This window comes from Fulmarus glacialis, unplaced genomic scaffold (assembly GCF_000690835.1).
Source record: "Fulmarus glacialis isolate BGI_N327 unplaced genomic scaffold, ASM69083v1 scaffold29477, whole genome shotgun sequence".
Lineage (NCBI taxonomy): Eukaryota > Metazoa > Chordata > Aves > Procellariiformes > Procellariidae > Fulmarus > Fulmarus glacialis.
Window position 1 is genome coordinate 8629 of NW_009224332.1, and position 23286 is coordinate 31914.

Consider the following 23286-nt stretch of genomic DNA (forward strand, 5'->3'; position numbering starts at 1 on the left):
ACTGAATAAAACGTAATCTGGTAAGATGTTCTGAATGCTTCAATTAAAAAAGTTGCAGTCTTAAATTGCCATCAAAATGCTTCCTATTGCTTTTTTATATTTCTTAACTATATTTTATATTTGATAAAAAAATATGTATCATGAGAAAAATTTAACTTTAACATTTGTAATATTTTGCTTAATTATCAAATTTTACAACAGCTGTGAAGTGTGAGTCCGGAGTTAAAGTTTATCAACAAATTAATTAACCAGTAAAAGTTTCTGTGGGCTTTGTTAGTGGTTCAGTGTAGCAGGTGAAGGCGATGGGAACTTCTGGAGGTAGCCGGGATGCGGGTGACGGTCCTGACGGAAGCCGGGGCCAGCTGAACTGCGCTGCCTAAAAGTTTATGCAGCAAAGCATTGTATTTTGGGAGGCACTAAAATATACACGGCGCTCTTTTCTTTGCTGTGTGTTGGCAGACGTCTATAAGTCATGAAGATGACCTCCATCGTCCAAAGAGAAGGAAAGCTAGAAATGAAGACACATTTCTGTTATCAGTCTGCTGTGGGTCGTAACTTGAACTGGTGTTATATTTTCCTCTGAAAGCCGTGTAGCCTTGACACAGTGTTTAACAGTGTTAAGCTTATTGCTGCTGAGCTAAACGTGTCTGAAGCGAACGATGACCCTCACGTCTTTGCGATAGCAAGATGTCTCCCTGATGTGATCCCGCAGACTTGGAGCATTAAGTTAATTTTCCCCTGGATTTCTGAGCTGCCTCCTTTTTACCCGGCGGAGAGCTTGTGAAGAATACAGCTTCTGACCGAATGACAGAACATGGAGGGTGAAATTAGATGTATTCAATTAGAAGATGACAAAAAGCCTATCTAAATATTTGTCAGGATGCTACTTATGGGATGTAGTGTCCAGCCCAGGAAGTGAAAGGAGGCTGCTCTCGGGGCTTAATAGTCTGGGGGGGAAATGTGTAAATCATCCAGATTCTTTATGGGCTTGGAGAGTATAATTGAGGGTATCGAGTGGGCTGTTATGCTTCCAGGGCTGGTGATCCCTCTCATGTAATCTCAGATTAGTTCTTTTCTTGTATTCACTTAATACAGAATTAACTGTAACAAAGTTTTCTGGACCACTTGAGTAAATAGTGTTGTTATTTGACTGCTAGAGAATGGATAATGCAGTGGTTTATGGGAGGTATTGAAAAAAGAGGCACTCCGCCTTCTCCACAATTAAAAAAAACCCACCACAAAACAAACAAACAAAACCCCAAAGCCACAAAACCCAAAGAAACGAAAAAGCCAGGGCAGATGTGTCGTCTGTGAGATTGTTGGGTTTGGACCAGAAGGTTTACTGGTTTTCCAGAGGACAGAGGGATGTTCTTGAAAACTGACATTCAGAATTAGTAGTCAGTTAAACAGAAAGAGATAGAGATACGCAACTCGGTTTGGCCACATCTGCTTATCTGTAAATTAAATTTATAGCAACTTTTTAAAGAGATCAAATCCCTTGTAATTTCCTGCTCAGAAAGTTTTAATTACGAAAATAAAAATTTTAAATGCAGCATATCATGTTGACCTTTTTTTTTTTTCATTTCTGTTATAGCAGTTCAAGGGAGAATGTGACTATGATAGGGTTAATCCAGCTACATAAAAATCCATGCTGTGTATGATAGTAGTAAAGCTTGTGATCCCTTGATCTTTGATTAGATCCAAGCTAGTAAATATCTTGTGTTTAATCAGAATGAGTTGTTCTGCATGTAGTATAAGTCACCTTCACAGATGGGATGTAGCAGCAGAGTTGTTTGTGAATATTTGTTTTAATCCTTTCCAGAGCAAGCACGCTTTATGTTTCTTTGTTGTAAATCAGATACAAGCAACTAAAGACCAGCACGAAGGAAAGACATTTACTTGCAGTCAGGAATAGGACAGTGTGGGAACCTTTTTTCCTTTTTAATGAAAAATGTAACTTATTAGATTCTTAAAAGGTATTTTATACTATACCATAAATATAACTAACGTACCATGGCTGCTTTTTTAGGCTGGATGCAAATATCTTTATCCAGAATTTCATCTTAAACTGTTCATTCACGTTCCTAGCTTAGGAGACTGTAAACATACGGAGACTAAGATTTATTATGGTAAATGTTCGGCCTCTATTATTATTCTATATTTTAAAGTATTTAGTTAGAATGGTAGCTGGTCAGTGTGCTGGTAAACAGAAATTCTTAAAACGTTATCTGTAAGGCTAGTTGTTTTGTGTGGAATGTCAGCGTCCTATTTACCTAAATCTGTCATAATTGCCTTCCGATACATCTTCCTCTGACATGCCAAATATTGAAAATGAGAGGACTCTTTGCTGGGATTTTCTACCGAATGTCATTTTTCTGTGTTCGTAACTTGATGGTAATAACTGGACGACCCGTAGTTAAATGCATCTCAATTTCTCTCACTTATTTTTCCTAATCACCACACAGAGCCTTCTGTGCTCAGTGGTGTGATTAGATTTAACCTGCCATCATATCTGAAGAACTTTCTGTACGACATATTATACATTGCAAGAATTATATATGTAGATGGTGGGTCTAAGTGTAATATATAAATAGATAGAAAGATGAGTTGCTCTCATGCCAAAGTTAATTCCTGATTTTTTTTTTTTCTGTTTTTAACAGGAAGACTGGAGAGCCTCCGCTAATAAATGGCTGGATTCCTTACCTTGGGAAGGCTTTGATTTTTAGAAAAGATGCTTTCAAATTCTTACTGGATCAGCAAAAGAAACTTGGAGATATTTTCACTGTACATATTGCTGGTGAGAAATATTTTAGTATTTCTCTTGATTTTTTCCATCAGTGAAGTTAAATACTAATTCAAATGTTTAGTTTAATATCTTCCTTAACCAAACACATCTTTGTGTAGCTTAGGCCAACAAAAATTACTTAAATTTACATATATTGCATGCATAATAAGTATCCGTAGGATATAATTACGAGCATGTGGATTTATATATAGCTATAGGTATATATGCATAATGACAGAATTTGTAGACATGTAATGTATGAACATAGATTTTGCCAGCACATTTAATTGTGTATTGTTTTTTTTTTCCTAAAGAAGGGAGAACTAACATCATCTTGACACCGCACAGAAAAATATCAGATTAAATTTAGAAAACACTTAAGAAAAAAAGTGCAGAATATGTTCTCACACATTTTACAACTGGTTGACAGGAACACAAGGGAATGAATGACACATTGACTCAGTGATACAATCAGGACTGGAACATAGAAACTTCCCGTTGCCAGCCTCTTACTCTGATCATGCTTGCTGAAAATAACAATATAATAAAGTATGATACAACCTTGCCGCTTTCTGTATTTATAGCTGTATTACTATACTAGCTCGAATACAAACATTTGAGTTCATGTAGACACTTAGCTGTAAAAGAAAAACATAGAATGAAACTGGAATCTTGAATGAAACTTAAATATATAAATTTACATATATATATACACACACACAGATGTACTTTTTACTAAAATCAATTTAAAATTCAGTATTTTCCTCTATTCAGAAAAGGCAAACTCTTATTAGTGTAGGTGGATGTAATGAATCTTTTGCCCCTTTACATGCTGATATCCTTGTTCAAATGATCAACTTTAGAGTTAAGTTTATCTCGTTTTTATCTATTCCTGTATTTTTAGGGAGTTTCAAATAAAAATGCAAAGTATAAAGTTTGCTTTGTAATTTCATGGCAGTAGCATTAGCTTTATAATTCCATATAAGTAATATTTTGCAATAAAAATTATTTTTTTCTTCAAAAGTCAATTAATTAAATTGCAAGCCGTATGTTTAATTAATAAAATTTTTCTTCCTCTTACCAAATCTGTTCTTTTTTTATCTTTGGAAGAGCATTTTTACTGCTATTAAATGTGTGATTTTTTTACTCATTCAGGGTTTTTTCTCTGGAAACTGGTATGCTCAGATTTTTTTCCATCTTGAAAGTGAGTTTGACGCATTACAAGACCAACTTTTGTTGAAATACAGCCTTTTTATTGTTAATGTATATTCACACTATATACAGTTGTGGCTTCTTACAAATAGAGATTAATAATTATAATTCAGAGACTACCTTAGTACATTCATAAAACCAGATACAGTCATACTTAAGAATCCTTAATGTGTTTAATCAAATATTTATTTCTCTTTCACCTCTTTATTATTTTATGCAAGACTATGTTTAGAGAGTTGTGTCTTTAAGCAATCTATGAGCGTAATTTAGTTTCACGAATTTCTGTTTGCATGGTAAACAAAATTCCGTTTCAACTTATCTCCCTGAGTTCAGGTATTTTGAGGAAGCCTTCCTTGACAGAGACTGAGGTAAATGGAGTGAGTTCTGGATATCATTTCGGCCTTATGCAGGGAAATCTTTGATTTTCTGAATTTGTCGTATCAGAGATACCACTTCCAAGTTCTCTTTTTTCGGTATAAAGATACTGACCGTCAAGACTTCACTACAGAGAAACAGTTTGTCATCCACAAGTCAAGGAAGAAGCCGAAGCTAGTTAGTACCTCCTATCATGTCCCGATCCAAAGACGTACAGGATTTCTATATGTCTTACTGATTTGACAAAGATGATGTTTATATGTTCGGCAAACATAGTGTAGCCTGCTGTATATGGACTATCATTACTTTACCCCCCTGGTGGGTGTCTAAAGGTCCTGTCAAAAAATTCTATCAATATATATTGTTCTAATTATTGGTTCTCAAACTAGTTCATTTGGAAAATGCGGAACGATGCTTGGAGTTTCTGGCGTTGCCCCGTACCGGTAATGCGATTTCGCTGATTGTACTTTCCCATGTGATGAGCAAATGATTGTCATCCCTAAAAGTCGCAAGGGACATGGATGTCATCTTAATAAAGAAATTAAAAAGCACATCTTTCTATGAGAAACAATGTAAATTCCTGACCTGTCGCAGAAAATAGTTCTCTAATTGGTTTTGTGTGGTGGTGCAGCAGAATCGTTTTCCCCAAACGTCACGCCAGCGAAGCACCACTGTACATCATTGTCAGCAGTTCAGCAGAATCTCCCTAATAAGAGGACGATTACGTAAATGCGATAGTCTTCAAAAAAAAAAAAAAAGAGAAAAGAAAAGAAAAGAATAGGGAGGGGAAAGACAGAGAGAGAGAGTCTGTGGTGTTGAGGTGATCATACTTCCCAAGCCAACCTCTCTGCTTGTTAAGGGTCAGCAGCATAGGCAGACGGCTAGGTAAGAACTTAAAGAGCTTTAAACAGTTTTGTCATTATTTCCTGGGATTAAACTTTGTCTCCTTTTCCTGACAAGTTATTAGGAATGATACCGAACCTTACAACACTCTCTCTGAGACTAACTCAACTTTCAATAAAATAATCTTAGGTTTTTTTACTAAGCACATTTGCCTTTTCGAATACTGCTGCTAAGTCATTCTTTTCTTTTAAATCATGATACAGTTACAGTAACGTATCACATGTTTCTCTCTTAGGCAAAAGGTAATTTACATTAACTCCTTACCAAGCTGAAGCCTGCTGCAAGCTTTACTGAAATAACATCCATCATTAGATGCCATCTGAAATGCTTGTCTTTCGTCATTAGCATTAAAAAGCTCCAGAATGCATTATTAGAGTAATTTCTTAACTATCATGCAAATACTGGCTTCTGTGCTCGGATTTACCAAAGTTGACAATTTTCATATTTTCCACATCAATCTTCTATTTCTAGGAGACTGTATAAACTAAAGGGAGATAACCAGGCTATTTGCAGCATGGGTGTAATGCAGACTGAAGGATTGGATGGGAAAATATGAATTCTCTATATCCGTATTAAAAAAAAAAAATCAGAGGGCTTTTTACAGAAAGAAGCATACCTCTTTTATTTTGACTTTTTTCTACGGTACTAAATAAAATAGCTCAGTGACTTAAACTATTGCGATTTGGAGTGTGACATTTCTGTATGGACATGTCTACTTATTTTTTTGTGTTGAAGGATTTTTTTACAATCTAACAAGGAAAGGCTTGGTCCCCAGCGGTTTCTGTATAAATACCTTCAATATTTAAGGCTTCCTGATTTGTGGAGTGTGTGATATGCCTCCACTTTTGGCTGATCTGGCATTTACCTTTACCAGTACTCTGATAGAAACTCGTGAGCATCAAGATTTTGGTTCGGTTTCAGAAAAGGCTACTTTTAAGAGGTGGTTCTTGGTATTAGCTGCGATGGAAAGGCATGGGAGGGGAAAAGCTGCATTTTAAAATACCGAATAATAACTGGTAGCTTTACGAAAGATTTACATTTATTGGTCTCTGACACCAGCAGGGACAATCAGTGGGAAGAGACCTCATCAGGACAACGACAGGATTTAAAAAGCAAAATTAAGAACCATATTGACACTTATAAAATTTAAAATCATAACTTGAGGTGAGAAAGTTTGTTCCAGTTCGGATGTTTGCTGCTCATAGTAGAGGAGGTGTTGGGGCATGGTTTTGTAATTAGCAATCTGTTCCAGTATGGAAGAGACTGGGGTAACCAGTGTAGTCGCACAATGCATCTGTGCGCGAGTACGACTGTAATTGCTAAAGGCTCCCATACCCACTTTCACAACAACAACTTACTAACTGCAGTTAATTAGCTCTAGATTTTAGTCTTTTTCTAATTAAAAGATCCAAAGTTAGATTCTCGGGGAGGTACATAAACAAGCTGCCTTTGTTGTAGAGGGGTTCCACTTTTCTTACTATATAGACCTTCATTAAACGCAGTAGCAAAAGTATTTTGCTTTATGTGTTTATATATATTGTTGACTTGCATTGATGTGGTCTGAAGCCTGAACTGATTCTACAAAATGAATTATATTTTGGTACATACTTACTTTTTGCTACCAGGAACCTGATGAGAATAATAAAAATCAGGATCTGTGATAGTCTGTTTTGCAGAGATTTTTTTTTCAAAGTATGTGCTAGTGTTGCATGAGTTTTGATTTAAAATTATTGCTAAAATAGTTTGTTTGTCTGAAAACTCGTTTGCTGAAAATCATTTTCTTACTTTAAAATGATAAGAATTGATGTGCGTTTGCTAAGTGTCTGATTAAAGATCACAAAGAAACTCATATTTTGCATCAGAAATAAGCAGATGGTGGACAGATGGTTTAAATTAATATTAATTAAAAATCTTAACTTAAATTGTTTACCCTGTAAATGCAAAGTTAGGAAGCCAGCTTTCATCTTTAGGGTTAATAACACTCCAAATCTATTTATTAAAAATTGCTCCAATGGGCATTCTTTCCAAGCTTTGATTGCAAAGATGGTAGCCTCAATAAAGAGCATGACAGTGGGTGAAAGCTGGAAAGAGAGAGCAATTCTAGGACTCTTAACAAAGATCCCGGAGAGGTCGAGACTAAAAATTCCTGTCCGCCCCCCTGGTCTGGGAAGGAAGAAATGGTCGGAAAAGAGGACTGGGAATTCAGGATCACTTTTTCATGCTGGTTTCTTCATAGATTTATTCTTTTAAAATGAATTTACATCTATGATTTGTTATGTTACAGTAAAGCAAACTCTAAGAGTATCTTAAAAACCTTCACACGCTGTTAACAAAAAAAGGGGGTCAAATTCTGTCTCGACTTATCCCTTGTGTTTCCTTACTGGTTCACTGGGATTGCAGTGGATGTAATTGGGGGGGAAATTACGGCAGCTGGTAATTGCAGAGGAAGTCCAGGGCGCACCCAGCTTTACTGTAGAGCACTGTGTGTATATACAAGTCAGAATATGGAAAAACTATGATAATTCAAATATCACTATATGGTAACCATGGATACTTGTTGACATTTTTAGTGGTAGTGACTACTTTATCTCAGGACATCTGTCACAGAGCCAAATTTGGTCCTCAGTTAAGCATGTAGTGTTCCCATTAAAATCAAAGGAGATTTGTCCCTTTAGTGAGACAGAATTAGACTGTAGGTGCTGGAAGCTTTGCTATTTTCCTGAGTTTATAACTGGGATATTTCAGAGAGGATGTGTACATTTTAATGGGTACCCTTTTTCCCTAATGCACCTTTCCATTCAAGTTAAGAATCAAGAACTTTAGATTTAGACTTAACATGGGAATCATCTATAGAGTTAAGATTTAATTGAGCTTTGGGAGCGTTAGCATTTTGATTCATGATAGCTCGCCAAAATGCTCTTCTTTAGTAGTTGACTTAAAGTTTAGGGAGAAATTGCAGGATTTTTCTGGCATGGGCAACTTGAAAAAGCATCAAACTTGATGCAGTCCTGTTCCTCTGTAGAGGCAGCTGAAGGTACGGCTGTGTCACTTCACTGAATACCGCGGGAAGGGTAGGAAGTTGTCAGTGCGCTCTGGCACAGTGGATGATAGCGCTAGGACAGTGTCTACCCCAAAATGGCACCCATGTTAAAAATGGTACCTTACTCCATTGTAACCTATGGCTTCAAAATCAAATCTTGAGGTAGTCATTTTACGGATGCTAAGCACATTCTTAACAAAAAGTTAGTAAAACTTCAGGAAAAAAACAGATGTGAGAGGGGCTTTAAATGTTGGGGGGTTGCAGTGTGCAGTTACAGCCGTAACTGACAGATTTTGAGTTTCTGTGTCATCTTGCTTGAAGAAAAGTTGCCTAGGTGGCATGTTTTCCACTCCAGCCCCCCCCTTCATTTTCCTCCATGCAGGTGAAATGTGTGTGTTTCTGCCTTTCTGCTGGTAAAAAGCTCCAATTTTCAAATGCTGCTACGAGTCCACATTGTATTTTCATGAATTACACCAGAGTAGTAAATGATTTATTTCAGAGTGCCACAACTGCAGAGATCACACCCTACTGTTGGCAAACCCAGTAGATCAGTCTACATGGAAATGGCTTCATGCTGATTTTCGAAGAGCCATAAAAGTGTACACAGGTGGAATCTGCATCCTGACAAAGAGAATCTAAATAAAACTTGTTCCATCTTCCTTTTTTCTTTCTTTTTTTTGCTTTGCAGATTTCTTCACAGATCTTTGCTTTGGAGATTTTCTGCGTGCTTTTTTTCCAGACGTTGTCTTATTTTCAGTTATTACTTCTAAAAGTGTCACCAGATTATAAAAGTGCACGTGTCTCTATTTTTTTCTTTTCCTCTATTCAGGTAGATATATTACCTTTATCATGGACCCATTTCAATATGTCTATGTCATCCGAAATAGCAAGCAACTTGAATTTCATGAATTCGCTGATAAAATGGCTTCCAAAACTTTTGACTACCCAGCCTTGTCGAAAGGAAAATTCCCCGATCTCAAGGAAAACCTGCACAGGATCTACCAGTATCTACAAGGCAAGCCTTTGGATATCATTTCTGACCACATGATGAAAAATCTCCAGGATATATTTGAATGGAAATGCTCACAAGCAACAGATTGGGAAACAGAAAAAATGTACAAATTCTGCTGCTCTGTAATGTTTGAAGCCAGTTTTGTAACACTATATGGAAGAGTTCCTGCTGCAGATGGCCACAAAGTTATTAGTGAAATCAGAGACAAATTTATCAAGTTCGATGCCAGCTTTCCCTATTTAGCTGCAAACATACCGATTGAGTTGCTAGGAGCTACCAAGAAGGTTCGGAAGGAGCTTATACATCATTTTTTACTTCAGAACATGACAAAATGGCTGGGAGGGTCAAAAGTGGTCCAAGCCAGACAAGATATATTTGAGAAATATGAGCTGCTTGGAGATTATGACAAAGCAGGTAGGAAACTTATGAATGATTGCTTGTCTAAAATAAAATAATTTACTATAGACCTTTGAAATAAAAAGGCAAAATGGCGACCTTGAAATTTTTTTATGTTCTTTCTAATTGGCTAATGATAAAATGTTTTACTCTGAAACAACCCTCTATGATAATTGATTTTTTTTTTGTGCTGAGGTGGTAAAACAAGATACTTAATGGTGATAATGAGAAAGATTATAACTGAGCTGCATTTCCTCCCCTTATCCCCCCCCCCCCCCCGACATTACATTTCAAACTATTCTCATTAAGCAGAAAATTAGACTTCAGAAGCCTATTGGTCCTCATTAGCATTCACTGATCCTTGGCTGGGTCTGTGTCCTAACATCTTTTAATTAGCACACTGCAAATCTAATCAGTGTAATAAACGCTATTAATCTTCCTTTTCACTTATTTTCTCCCAGCACATCATTTTGCCTTCCTGTGGGCCTCTGTGGGAAACACGATTCCAGCTACATTCTGGGCCATGTATTATCTTCTGCGGCACCCAGAAGCTCTTGCAGCAGTGCGTGACGAGATTGACCATTTGCTGCAGTCAACAGGTCAAAAGAGAGGGCCCACGTATAACATCCACCTCACCAGAGAACAATTGGACAACCTGGTCTACCTAGGTAATTTATTTTTATCTGTTAGGAAGAAAAGAGGGGGTCTCCCAGCAAACTCGGTTTATCACTCATTTCTGTTTACTGAGAAGGTGGAGGACACAGCTGCCTAATTGACATAATAACACCCATTTACATCAATTATAAATTATGTAGTTTATAGCTGTAGATACTCTCATTGCATGTAAACATTAAAGCCTAGGTAATTAACTATGCAAGGTATGCAAAAGGCTAAATCGAAGCTTTGCAATTATTTGAAAAAAAGTTGATGCCTATTAAGTTGTTTGATTCTGAGCATCTGCCGAAGTGTTAATGCATTTCAAATACTTCTGTATGGTACTGCCAAGAAAGACCCTTTTCTGAAATTAAAGTGGGATAATGTATTTAAACTGCAAATGTAATTTTTTTCACAAGCAATTTCTTTCTTTTTCTCTCTTTAACAAAACAAAAAGACTTCTGCAGCGGGCTTCAGTTGAGCAATGCCTCTGAACAAAATATAAGAAGATAAAGCTTTATAGAGTAGAAATGGTGTTGCCAGTATTGAAAAAAGTACCTTGATGCAAAATAAGAGAGCTTTAAGTGAGATACAGATCTCCCAATTCTAGATCAGTGTTTCAGGGGGAGACCTTTGCCAATTGCTGTTAAAAGCAGTTTGATCCAGGAGCCGGATAGGCCTTCAGAGCATCAGCTGATGGTTTCACTTCATTTGCTAGTGCACAGGCACTGGCAAGATAAATGCTAAAATTAGCCCAAGGGAAGGAGAGAGGGTGTAGAGGGTCGGAACCTAACGTTTAAGCATCTGAAAGTCTCCATAGGTAGTGTTAGCAGGATAGACAACAGATGAATAAAAGCATAAAGGTTCAATATTCCTGTATTTTTTAATATTGAAACCAGTCCTCTGTTAAAACTGAGCTCGTGTCTATATGTTTTGGTAGCTCATGGCCTGAACTGATGTTCCACTCTTAAAAGAAGCTGCGTCACAGGAGGGTGGTGGAGCAGTACCATCTCTAGGCTTGATTCGGATATAATAGCTGCCATTCTCCAGGACTATCCAATGTGGCATGTATCAAGAACCTGTGTTCAAACTTGAATTGTTTCTGATAGTACAAATATAAAATCGAAATTGATCTGGTTGCTTTTTATTAGAGCATTAATGTTTATCTTCTGTAGCATGAATCTAGTACGTTGGTTTCATCTGGAGTCACGGCTGTTTTGGTGCAGATATATCTCTAGCTGATGGAGGATGCTCTTGAAGTAGGGAAGATATCTGATGACAAGAACACTTCTGAAGAATAACATGACATTCTAAGCATTTAATGTACTTCTAAGGAACACAAGTAAAATTGCTTCACATCAGTTAGCATCCACTAAAAAATAATAGAAAAGGAAAGTTACTGAGCATCAAGAAGATCAAGAGAGAATTTATTTTGTATTTAGAGACCGAGATGGGAATGCAAGGAAAAAAAAAGAAAAAAAACACCAAAGCACCCCAGAAGTGTAGGAATAAGGAAAATAAAAGCATCTACTTCACTAAAACCATCTGGTGCAAAATGGTATGAACAGTTTAAAACATTAACTGTGTCATTCCTCTGCTGCTCCTTGAAATTTTGAAGTACCTTGGTAACATTTGATTTATGTGTTGAGAGGAAAGTGCCACATCCTACTTTGTAGTATTCTTGTAACACTTTTGTTAAATTTTATAATCGCGTTAAACGTAATGTGGTATGAACAGAAGCCAGATTTCAATTCTTCTGGCACTTAAGTCATAAAGGGCTGGATACTGTCCCATAAAATAATAATATAGAAAAAAAATCTGTGCCATAAGAGAATTAAAGTCATGCTTCAGTGGAAAGGGGGAAGGGATGTTTTGTTAATAAATGTGTAGGAGGGACAAAGGTCCCAATTTGCATTGCTTGCGCACCAAAAATCCCATGTCGCAGGAAGGCTGTGGGCCAGCACTGCCTTTGCCCTTGCAGCTCGCTGACCCCAGCCTCCGAGACTGAGCTTTTCCTCTTCCCTCTCACTCCCTGTGCCAACCCAGAGCACGGAAAACCGGGATTTGTGTCCCTGCTCTCAAGTAAGGCAGACCAGGTGGGATTCTTGTATGTTCATCACCTTGTCATCTCATTCTCCTGTTTCAAGCGCTCTGATTCTCCATCCTCTTTTTGGCCTACTATAACAAGAGCCTTTTTTTTGATTCCTCATGCTATGGAGAACAAGCAAGAATTGCTAAAAAGCCTTTCTCAGGAAGTAACGTTGTTATTATGGTCAGATTCTTTGGGTCTAGGGAACAACATGGCCTGATTTACTTCTAAATTCAAAGCACAGGTATGTTATTTTGTATTTTAAAAAGAAAAAAGCTTTCAACCCACAGCAAAACTAGCAAATTTTGGCTCTGATTATTTTTTTCCGATGGCATTTCTGGGGCAGCACACTTCGTTTTGTCTACGTAAGACTTTTCCAGAAACCCAAACGCGCCTATTTGTGTGCGCAGAGTAACATACATTATTAGTCGTTATGGCTCACAACGGAGCTCTAATATGGTAAACGACACATGAGAATGGTCTGTCGGTTTTTATGCTTATAATGGAAATGCAAAGGGTAAAGCAGAGATATACTTAGTGCATGTTTAATGCTAGGCATGTTCAGTCAGTTCGTTTGTTTAATATTAGTCCATTCATTTATTTAGTGAAGTATTCTTGCCCCAGGTCATTGTTGAATCCCAGATATTTCCTGCGAAAAGAGCACAGCTTGAAAAAATGTTTCATACACAGGAAAGGGTAGGAACCCAAAACCAGCTAATACGGAGTGAGTAGTCGTAACACAAATGCTAAGCATTAAAATTGTTGGTTGGATTGAGAGAAATGAATATATTTTCCTGGAATGGGCTGGGCAGTACCATTTCGTTCTTGGTAAGGTGGAAATGTACTTGTTTCAGGTCATCGTTTGTGTTGGCACACTGTGATGCCTGTGGGTAAATGACCCCCCCAAATATTTGCATACTCAATAGCTATTTTCCTCCAATACACTCTAATAATTATAGTACCCTATTACCTGCTATGTGTTAGTGTAAAATTAACAATCCATTATGCACAATAAGTTTTATAAAACATTTACAGATAGAGATCATGTTTAATTAAAATTAACTTGCCTACGAAAGCCAAATGCACTTATGATTCACAATGACCTTTTATTACCTGCAGTCCCTTGTTTTGGCTGGATGATTGACAGCTTGCTGTTTGGCTACCATGTTGTATTTCAGCTGACAAGACTTTTCATTTTAACTCAATTTGCCTGCCTATCACAAGCTGGTGGCAGGCCAGGCTCAAGTCACCCAGCTTTGCCTCAGCAGCTTGCTCTATTTCTCATTAGTACGCATTTATTCAGTGGAAATTGGAAGACAAATGCTTGAAGGCATGTGAACTAAGTATAGCAAATTAGGGTTTAAAGACTGAATATTTATAAGTATATTGAAACAGTTTTTAAAAAAAAATCTAGAATGAATTGGAAGCTGAGTGCTAGCTTTAGTATAAGAGAAACGAAGAGAGAAGTGGGAGGATTCTAAGAATAACAATACTATGAGAGAAATATCTCTCTTTTTTTCTTCCCTCTCTCTCTCTAGAAAATATGTAAAATCTCTCTGACAACACCTTATCAAACAACAGCCTGGCTTCTTTATGTAGCGCTCGCACAGTGAAGTTTAGCATCTCATGTGTGTAAGAAGGGGGGAAAAAATGAGGGTCATGTTCATTTGCTGCTTGGTTATCCCTTGGTATGCTTTAAATTGCCTTGTTTGTTCGGCACAAGCACAGAAACAGATGTTGCTCTACCGTGCTGGATAATTTACTGTACCTCACGGTGCAGAATGGAAGGCCTCCCAAGCTACCCAGCTGGTCTGTCAGCGGCGATGGCTGGTGTCTGCTGAACTATGACAACTGCAAGTAAAGGCTGCAGTTTTATTGTGCAGTTGTCATTCCTCTCAATGTATAGCTCCGGCATTTGTGGAAAGCTGACTGTCTATTTTTTTAATGTGAGCCTGCAAAGCCATCTAAGCTCCATTCTCCTTTGTTGATCATAATGTGACTCATTACTTTTGTCATCTAATGATTATCGGCATGATCGCTCAGAGCGAGAGCCAAGCTCGCCTTCCACACATAACTGGTACTGGAAGGTAAAACAGATTTGTCATTTACGATCTGACCGCTAAGCCACACTTTGTGCTCCATTATTGTGATTAACTTCTGCATAAGATATGCTGCCCAATTGTCATTTGGGATCCGGCAGCGGGCAGGGACTGCCGTGCTTTCTGGGAGGATGTCCGCCGATAGGATGTGACCGCATCGCTTGGGCGCTTAAACGTAAACCTGCTATTTCGCAGCGGTACTTCAATAATTATTTTTCTTTTGGTTTTTTCCTTCCCCCTTCCTCATTTGATTTCTGGTGTCGCTACCTATGTCACCACCGTTCCCAAATGGTGGACCGGCCTGGAGTTACCAGCTTCATTTTCCGCAGGTTGAAGACAGTCTGGGAGCGGAGGCTGGACCCTTTCTTTGTACCGCGTAAAGTTTTGTTGCCAGAGCGCTGACAGTTGAAATCTATCGTGTCAGGTGCCTTGTGGCTATCCGCAGTAGAGGCCATCTTCTGGAACCAGGGTTCTTTTCTGGCTTCATCACCAACAAGCCGATTTGACTCTGCCTGATTATAGTAACGAAGGCAGTCCAAAAGAATATGCACAGACTCACTGTACGTCACATTGAATCACGGCGCTGGCCACACAAAGCTGACCGCAGCCTCATTTCTTTAGACAAATGCATGCTTAAGGAAAAACCTCCTGCAAGAAAGCATCCAGGGCCACTTTATTTGCTATGCATGCTGCACCAGATTTAATTTTTAGTGAAAGAATATTTGTTATTTTTTTTTTTCAGAGGCATCTACACTGGGTAGCTACTGTCTCTAATAAACTAACCTTTTGGGTGCAGCAGTTACAGTGCCTTGGTGAATACTTAGAGAAGGCTTATTTGATATCACAGAACATAAATGCAGACGCCAATGGATTATTATGTGCAAATGAAACCCTATTTTAGGCTATTTTTCACACTGATGATTAGAAGGAATCAAGTCACATATAACAGCGCCCATACACGCTGGTGGAAAAATAGTCAGTTTTGATTACAAAGTGAGAGATGCAGCCCTAGACAGGAGCTACATGCTGATATACATGCTATCAGAATGATTTATGCAAATTATGCATATTATTCCCAAAGGAATTCCTCCTCAAACTGCCAGGATAAATTGCCGGAAATTAGCCATAAAATCTGTCGTGCTAGGAGCAAAAGGTGAAGGCCACTGGGAAAGCAAGGACATTCAGATTCTGGAGCCTTCCAGGATGTGATGGTGGAGACAGAAATCTTACTTTCCCTAAGCCTGAAAGGACTATGTTTTATTTTCTCTGGGCCAATTAAAAGTGTCTTTCTCTCTTAAAATTACCAGGCAAATAATGAATTGCTTTCATTCACTCTGACCATAACAGACACTATCATTTGGCAATGTAGCACATTGAAAAGAAAATAAATAAATATAAAAATCCTCAGAATGACTGTGGAATTAACAAGTGAAATGATTTTTTCTAACATATAGTCCTGCCATTACATCCAGCAGCTTTCGAAAGGCAAGCTAAATAGCTCCGTGGATGCTTTCGCTGGTATTTGCTTGCAGCCTCCAAAATATATGTAAATGTGTAAAGCGTTCACATCTTTTGATTGCGTTGTTTTCAACGTGGTGCCTGAATAATGACTTTCCACCCAAAACTCGGTGCTGCCTACAGCCGACAGGATTTCTCAGCACCATCAGTGAGAATCACATCGGGAGGTTCAGTGTCGTGGCTCCCCGCCCCAGCCCTGCGGGGTTGTTTATTGCTTCCTCCTGGTCTCTGCTTTATGTTTGATTTGTGAGGTTTTTTTCCTTTTTTTTCCTTTAGCCTGCCCTACCAAACCTGTCGAGATTCAGCAGCTGTAGCCATGTATAACTTCCAATCATCTCCCATATTTCTGATGCTTTCCCCCCCCTCCGCTTTTGTTTAATCACAGAGAGTGCCTTAAACGAGAGTTTACGAATGTGCTCGTCCTCCATGAACATTCGCATCAGCCAGGAGGATTTTGTTCTCAAGCTGGAAGGGAATCAAGAAGTCGGTTTGAGGAAAGGAGACTGGATAGCCCTTTACCCGCAGATTTTGCACATGGACCCTGAGGTCTATGAAGATCCTAAGGTAAACATTCAGCTGGTGCTACTTTTCCTACTCCAGGCACATCGCAGCATCCAAGCCTTTTGTGATCTGTGGGGTTTTTTTTTTACTGTTGTTCCTTCTTGTGGAACAAATCTTCCTACTTTCAGATGTATTTTCTAGGGCCCTATAGGTCAAAGCATTCATGGCCTGAAGAGAGAAATATGGTGATGAGACTGACTTCGACTGCTTTCAAAGGAATTGACAATTGCACATTGACTACCATAAACTTTAGGCTAAAAGTGGGTTTTGTTTGGCAGTGGATCATTTGATACCCAAGGAGGGCTGAATAATAGAAGGTGGTTTAAATAGCAAATAATGCGGGCCATTTAGCTAAATGCCCCCAAAGCATCATTGACTCTCTGAAGCCCTATAATAGCAGTGTCTTACTTGAGCCTTATGCTTTTTCACCTCCCTTCATAGGGATTCACCCCTTCTTGGTCAATTAGTAGAGTGTTGTGAACTTGAGACTGTAAAGCTGTTGCTCTGCAGCGAAGCTCGGAGGGTAATTGTGTCATCTCCTTGTATTTTTCTCTGACGCTCGAGTTAATGAATATCAAAGACTCGAAATTAATCCACCCTGCCTCAGCCTTAATACGGCTTCAGAAGTTCACCACCTGCATGCAAATTGAATAGTCCTCATCTCGGCTAGGTTGCTCCCCCGGATGGCTGTCCCCAGCCCAGGGTGCCATGGAGGAAGAGGCTGTTAAATGCCTCCCCTGCCTGAGAGGCAAGAGCTCATACCTGATCCATTCCTCATCCCTATTTTCCTAAGAAAATGGCTGTCTCCCACCCATGCTGATTTCCATCCTTGGTATTTGAGCCAAAGAAGAAGGGAACTGGATTTTTTCACATGTTTATAGAAAACCCACGTTAGAGGCATTGCTCCCCGAGGCTCTCCCTTTCAGGAAGTTAAGGATATGAGGAAGATGAGATTCAAGTGCCTTGTTGGTGTGGGACAGCATCTCGCTGTGCAGGAACTCCACCAGCCTCGATGAGAGGAGGTGTGGAGCGTGTCAGAGACAGAGCAGCAGTAAGGTACAGTCACCGGGATGAACGCTGGAGCCATGAAAATGGAAGTGACGTCCAGGGGCGCTCTGCTGGCTGTTCCCACCCAAAAAGGAAGACAAAGCCCACTGAGGGTTTTAAAAAATAATCCGTATATTGGCAAATAGTTGATTAATATTTCTATGCTTAAAAAGTCACAACTAACAAATAAGCTTTTTCTCATTTTATTCTTAACACTTTATTTTGGAGAACATTATTGATTTGTCAAAAGTCCATCTGTTTGTTTAGGTCCTAGACCAAAAGCGTCAGTGTGGAAACTGATCCCCTCCCTTATCCAATAATTGCCGGAATATATTACCATATTTCCATTGCTTGAATATATCTGCTTAGTATCAGCTCTGCTCAGCTTTCACAGTACAGCTTTAGTTCATATATTTTATCTTTTTGATAGTGAATGAGCAATCCACACATTGCAGTACATTGATTTCAGCACATGGGCCCTCTCGAAAAGTGGGGAAATCACTGTTCTGTTTGGTTCTTAAAATATGCAGTGTGCTTTCAACAATAACTACTGAGGATCAGATAGAGATGGAGAATGAATTTTTTGAAAGGTGCAGTCTTGAGCTTGTCATGTATTTAGGGAAAACTTTCCTGGGAAAACGGGCAGCTTGACGAGATAATTTTGTAGCAATGCTTTTCTCCTGGATACATAAATTTAAGTTCAAGCTATCTTCTGCTTTGGCACCATATTGTGTAAGTGTAAGCATATATTGTTGACCTCTTTCTCCACTCATCAAAGCCTGAATAAATAAGTCAATTTTCCATAAAGTGGATAAGTGAACACCTAAATCCTAACCCGGATAGTTGTAGAGCTCAGTAAATGAACTCTGCAAATCCCATAGAGTGAAACATCAGGAAACCCTGCAGGAAACCCTACATGGTGGCTTCCCAAACAAAGCTAAATACGAGATGTGACAGAGAGAGACTTATATCAATCACAAGAGATTGCTCAATTTTCATAATACTCTTAGCAGACCATCCACACAGAACTTCATCACCTGTTCTTGCTCAGTGTCTTCACCTTTTCCTTGCCATCAACCACCCTGTCTCTTCCAGGGAGGCCTTGTCCATGACTGAAAGTTCCTTTATTGTCAAAAATTAGTCTTTATTTAGCCAGAGAACTAGCTTTTAAGGAAACACTATCCAACCCGCGGGGCTTCAGCAGCACAAGCCTGAGTTTGATGTCACTGCCATTGGCTCCATTCCTGTCTCACACTTGTTTTCTGCTTTCCCAATTCCTTAGACACCAATTTATTTTTTGTTAAAAGCAATTACAACTCTCAGATGGCTCTTAAGATGACAAAGAAAGCATAAGGTTTGACCCAGTATGTCTATGTGTTCAATACCACAGTTCTTAATTGCTCCAGACGCCAGGAGTGCACCTTGTGGAAATGTTCCAACAAAGTGAAGAGCTCTGGGTTGGGTTGGGTTGGTTTTTTAAGCTATGGCCGTTCATATTTAGCAGTGCTTTTTTAGACCAGCAGGATTTACATTTCAGGAAATGAATCTTTTTTAAGGAAGAAGTGGTATTCTGGGCTTTCATTTGTTACTGTGCTTCTTCAAATGAAGCAATAACTTACCGGGGAAAAAAAATGGCATGCTTCCTTTTGGCTGGGGTGTTCAAAGAGACTGAAAAGCATTACTTGTCAGTGGAAACACGCATATAATCACCTTTATCTTTGCGAAAAATCCAGGCGTCTGCCATTTAGAGAAACAAGCTCCTGTTCTTCAGCACCCAAAGTTACATCCCCTCCAGTGCACCTTGTACTTGTTCCCTTTCTTATAGACCACCTCCCCTGCCACTGTTTTTTCTCGACAGCCAGACCTGCAGTGCATGGTTTTCAGAGTCTTTAATCTAATGGGTAGATCAGTATCAGTGTATTTTTCATTGTGGTGGGGTTTTTTTAATCAGTTGAGGTTGGTTTCTGTCTGACTGACTTGTTCCCAGCCAGCTCCAAATGGCTGCTGCTATAGCAGATGTATGCAAAGCAGGACAAATGCTAATGAGTGACCATAAGCAAGAAGTGTCTGTCATTTTTATTCAAAGCATGCAGGAGGATTTTGTAAGTGGTTAATTTGCTGTTGACTGAGTGAGGATGCCAGATCTCCTTCATTCAAAAACATGAATTATCTCAAAACAGGGATCCTGCTACTGGAAAATAGTCAGAAAGATGTTCGATTTATGGAACGTAGGTTACAAGTGCAACCTCAAGCCTGACTTGAAAGCACCCTCTTTATAATGGTCAATCACTGGCGGTTGTCCTGCTTTGCACACAGCTTCCGGAGCAAAACATTTGAAGGTCAGATGTAGCAAATTAAGCAGCAACCATCTCCAACTGAAGGGAAAATTGACTGCAAAGCATCGGGTCTGGTTTTCGAATAATCTGCACCGCTGGGTGCAAAAGAAGGATGGATTTTGCTCTAGCTTGCAAGAGCAAGATCAGTGCAATGCATTAATTTATTCATAGGCATTTGGAGAATTTGGCAGATTAGCCTTATTCATGATGTACGTACCACAGTGAGCGCGTATGATGCTTTACAAGAAAATTGTCCTTCCACTAAGGTTCATTGTCCCTGCTACAAAGCGGTCAAAATCTAATTACAATCAATATAGGCCAGACAGTCAGTGGATGAGACGTGGAAGTTGAAGGAGCTTGATGTAAAAGGGCTAAGCTAAGTGAATGGATTTAAGGAGTGTTCTTTGCAGGGCAGATAATGTGAGTTAATGAAAATTGAGGGAACCAGCTAAAAAGGAGAAGCTGTCAGCTCCTTGTCTTCCTCTTTATCTTATTTTCTGGGTTTCAGAAGCGTTACTGTTGTGCAAACAAAGCAACTCATGTAACTGCCTTGTTAGATACCACGCTTTCTTTCTCTTTCTCTTTTATTTTCAGGAGTATAAGTTCGATCGATACATAGAGAATGGCAAGAAGAAAACCACGTTCTACAAGGCAGGAAGAAAACTGAAGTATTTCCTAATGCCCTTTGGCTCTGGGATCAGCATGTGTCCAGGGAGGTTCCTCGCAATGAATGAGATGAAGATGTTTCTTTTCTTACTATTGGCTCATTTTGATGTAGAACTAGTGGAAAACAAAGCTGTCAGACTTGATAACAGTCGTATGGGCCTTGGTATCCTCCTGCCAGACGTTGATATTGCCTTTCGTTACAAGCTAAGGTCCTTAAGAAAGTGAGCGGCTGCCTGTATGCCTTCTACTAATCTCCATGTTTGCTCTGTTTCATCACTTCGCTTTGTATTTTTGGAAACATTTGCTTTTCCCTCTCTGCTTTTACCTCCTTCCTATTTGTTTCTAAGGAGAAAAGCCCTTGGGCTGGAGGTAGATACCAGATGCAGGGACATGCAACCTCAATTTGTCCTGCCTGAGTTGTGAGTAGTGAGGTGAGATGACAAGAGTTTGGCCAAGTAAATAGCCCAACGTCCCTACAAGATGGACCCCCATACTCTTGGCCATGAGTTGAATAGGATTTACAGGGAGGACGACATCAAGCTGAATCCAGGCCATTTATATAGAAAATGGGCTCAGCAGCCCTCTGTCACAGGGGTTCCCCCTTGTCAGATTGGGAGGCCCCATACACCCACCATCTGGAGGCATCTCTGCATCTGCTCATAGAAGCATAATAGCAAGAAAGGGGGAACTTAATTCTAGGGGGTGAAAAAATTTTTAGTAATTATTATTCTAACCTTTTATTTACTCTGTTCCCTTCATGGTCTTGAGTGTCTTAGCCCTTATTTGGGAGATGTGATGGCAGCTGTGTGGAGTGGTGGGGGGTGATTTGCAAGAATGTCTTACTGGCAACACATTTCTGACTTCAATTTTATGTACTGAGGGTGAATGCTTTGCTTTTCTTCTTTTTTTTTTTTTTTTGGTGCAATGCAAAGAAATGAAAATCTGTGATTTTTTCCTGCAGTCATTTAAAGTCAGAAGGGAGGTTCTGTTGATTTTAATAGGCTCTGGATCAAGCCTAAATTATCTGTTTTGGCTTTTGAGCCAAAAAAGTATATTCTTCAGGGAGAAAATATATGAGCCTGTTTGAAATGATTCTATCATCTCAAAAATTACCTTCTGTTTGTCTCACTGTTTTCCTAGTAACACGTCCGTGTGTTTACTTTGACCATTTCTTGTGTTTGTTTGTTTCTTCAAAAAGGCAAAAGAAGAAGAGGGCTTCAAGGGCAAGTGTGGTGTCTAAAACTACTTTTTAATAGTGTTTTACTGTGCCTAAGTTATGCATAGGCAGAGCAGGGTGACCTGTGTTTGGAAACAGACTTGTCTATCTACAAATTGCATCTTCCCTGGGGCCAAAATTTGAGCAAGTGAAAACCCTGGGCAGCCACAGAAGTTATCTGTATACTGGCTGCCCAACCTGTTTCACTGGGTGACCAGCTCTTGTTTCAAAAATGAATTTCCTAGTGCACGGAATTTGAGATTTTTAGACCCTGTCTCTCTTCCCAGCCATCACTTCAGAGACCAATGAGGATTCTCGTGGCTGTCCAGTCTCAATTTGCCAAGATGATAATTGTGATGGGAGACTAGCCATGTCTGTGGGCCTTGCCTTGTGTTCCCAAAAAACATCTCTCTTCGGGATGTGCCAGTGTAAGTCTTTTAAAATTAGAAATTTTACTCATCTCTAAAGCACTTTTGATGGCCTATGGATGGAAACTGCTACGTACATACTAAGGATTAGAATTATTTATTGTTATTTGTGTAGAAACCTGTTTAGTTATTCATGTAAAGCACATACCCTAAATAAGCATTAGCATCAGTAGAAAAGCTTTCAGATATTGGCACAGCCACATTCCAAATCCTCCGAAGAGAAAATTATGTTTTTGTGAGATATATTGGATAAACATTTTCTCTTCATATATAATATCAATAATGTCTACAGTGTTGGAGTACGCTTACATTAAATGGGCTTTGCAGTTGATTAAATGCTTTAACTTTGCTTCAACATTTAATCAACAGCAAAAGCTGATTATTGCTTTGTGCCACAGAATAAAATTTGTTTTTATGGAGAGATCCTTGTACTCAAGTTACTTACTGCTGTAGTTACTCTGTAGGAGCCATTCGGTACTCAGCCATAGCTCACGATCCAGTTTGGACGTTAGAGCCTGGTTTATTGAGAGAGGAAACATTGATATCATTATACTGTTGACTGTATTCCATTATTGCTTAAATGTAAACTGTAAAATGTCTCATGCCACAGTTATGATAAATCTTTCTTTGGCATCCAACTTTGAAACAAACCTGAAGCAACGGCGAAAATAACAGTAGGTATTTGTTTTAAACAGAAAACTTTTTTTTAATAATTGTATTCTATTTTTAGGATTTTGAATTAGAATATCACAAGCTGCTGCATAATTTGGTAGGACATAATAGGACTGTGCCAAAAGTACATGCAAATCATTAGTGATTTCAGATTAATCGCTGATCAGTCGCATAGAATCATAGAATCATAGCATCATAGAATTGTTTAGGTTGGAAAAGACCTTTAGGATTATCAAATCCAACCGTTTATCTAGCACTGCCAAGTCCACCACTAAAC

At 38.9% G+C, this 23286-nt stretch overlaps 1 protein-coding gene across 1 annotated transcript; it reads left to right on the forward strand.

The window, feature by feature from the left end:
• Window positions 1-2660: 2660 nt before the first annotated feature.
• Window positions 2661-21015, forward strand: LOC104079926 (25-hydroxycholesterol 7-alpha-hydroxylase; the record flags this gene model as incomplete). The annotated part of the gene is made up of 5 exons (XM_009582121.1): window positions 2661-2797; window positions 9145-9741; window positions 10185-10391; window positions 16469-16647; window positions 20622-21015. Coding segments are annotated over 5 exons (1417 nt in total), but the record flags the coding sequence as incomplete, so codon positions are not given.
• Between the last annotated feature and the right edge of the window lie 2271 nt (window positions 21016-23286).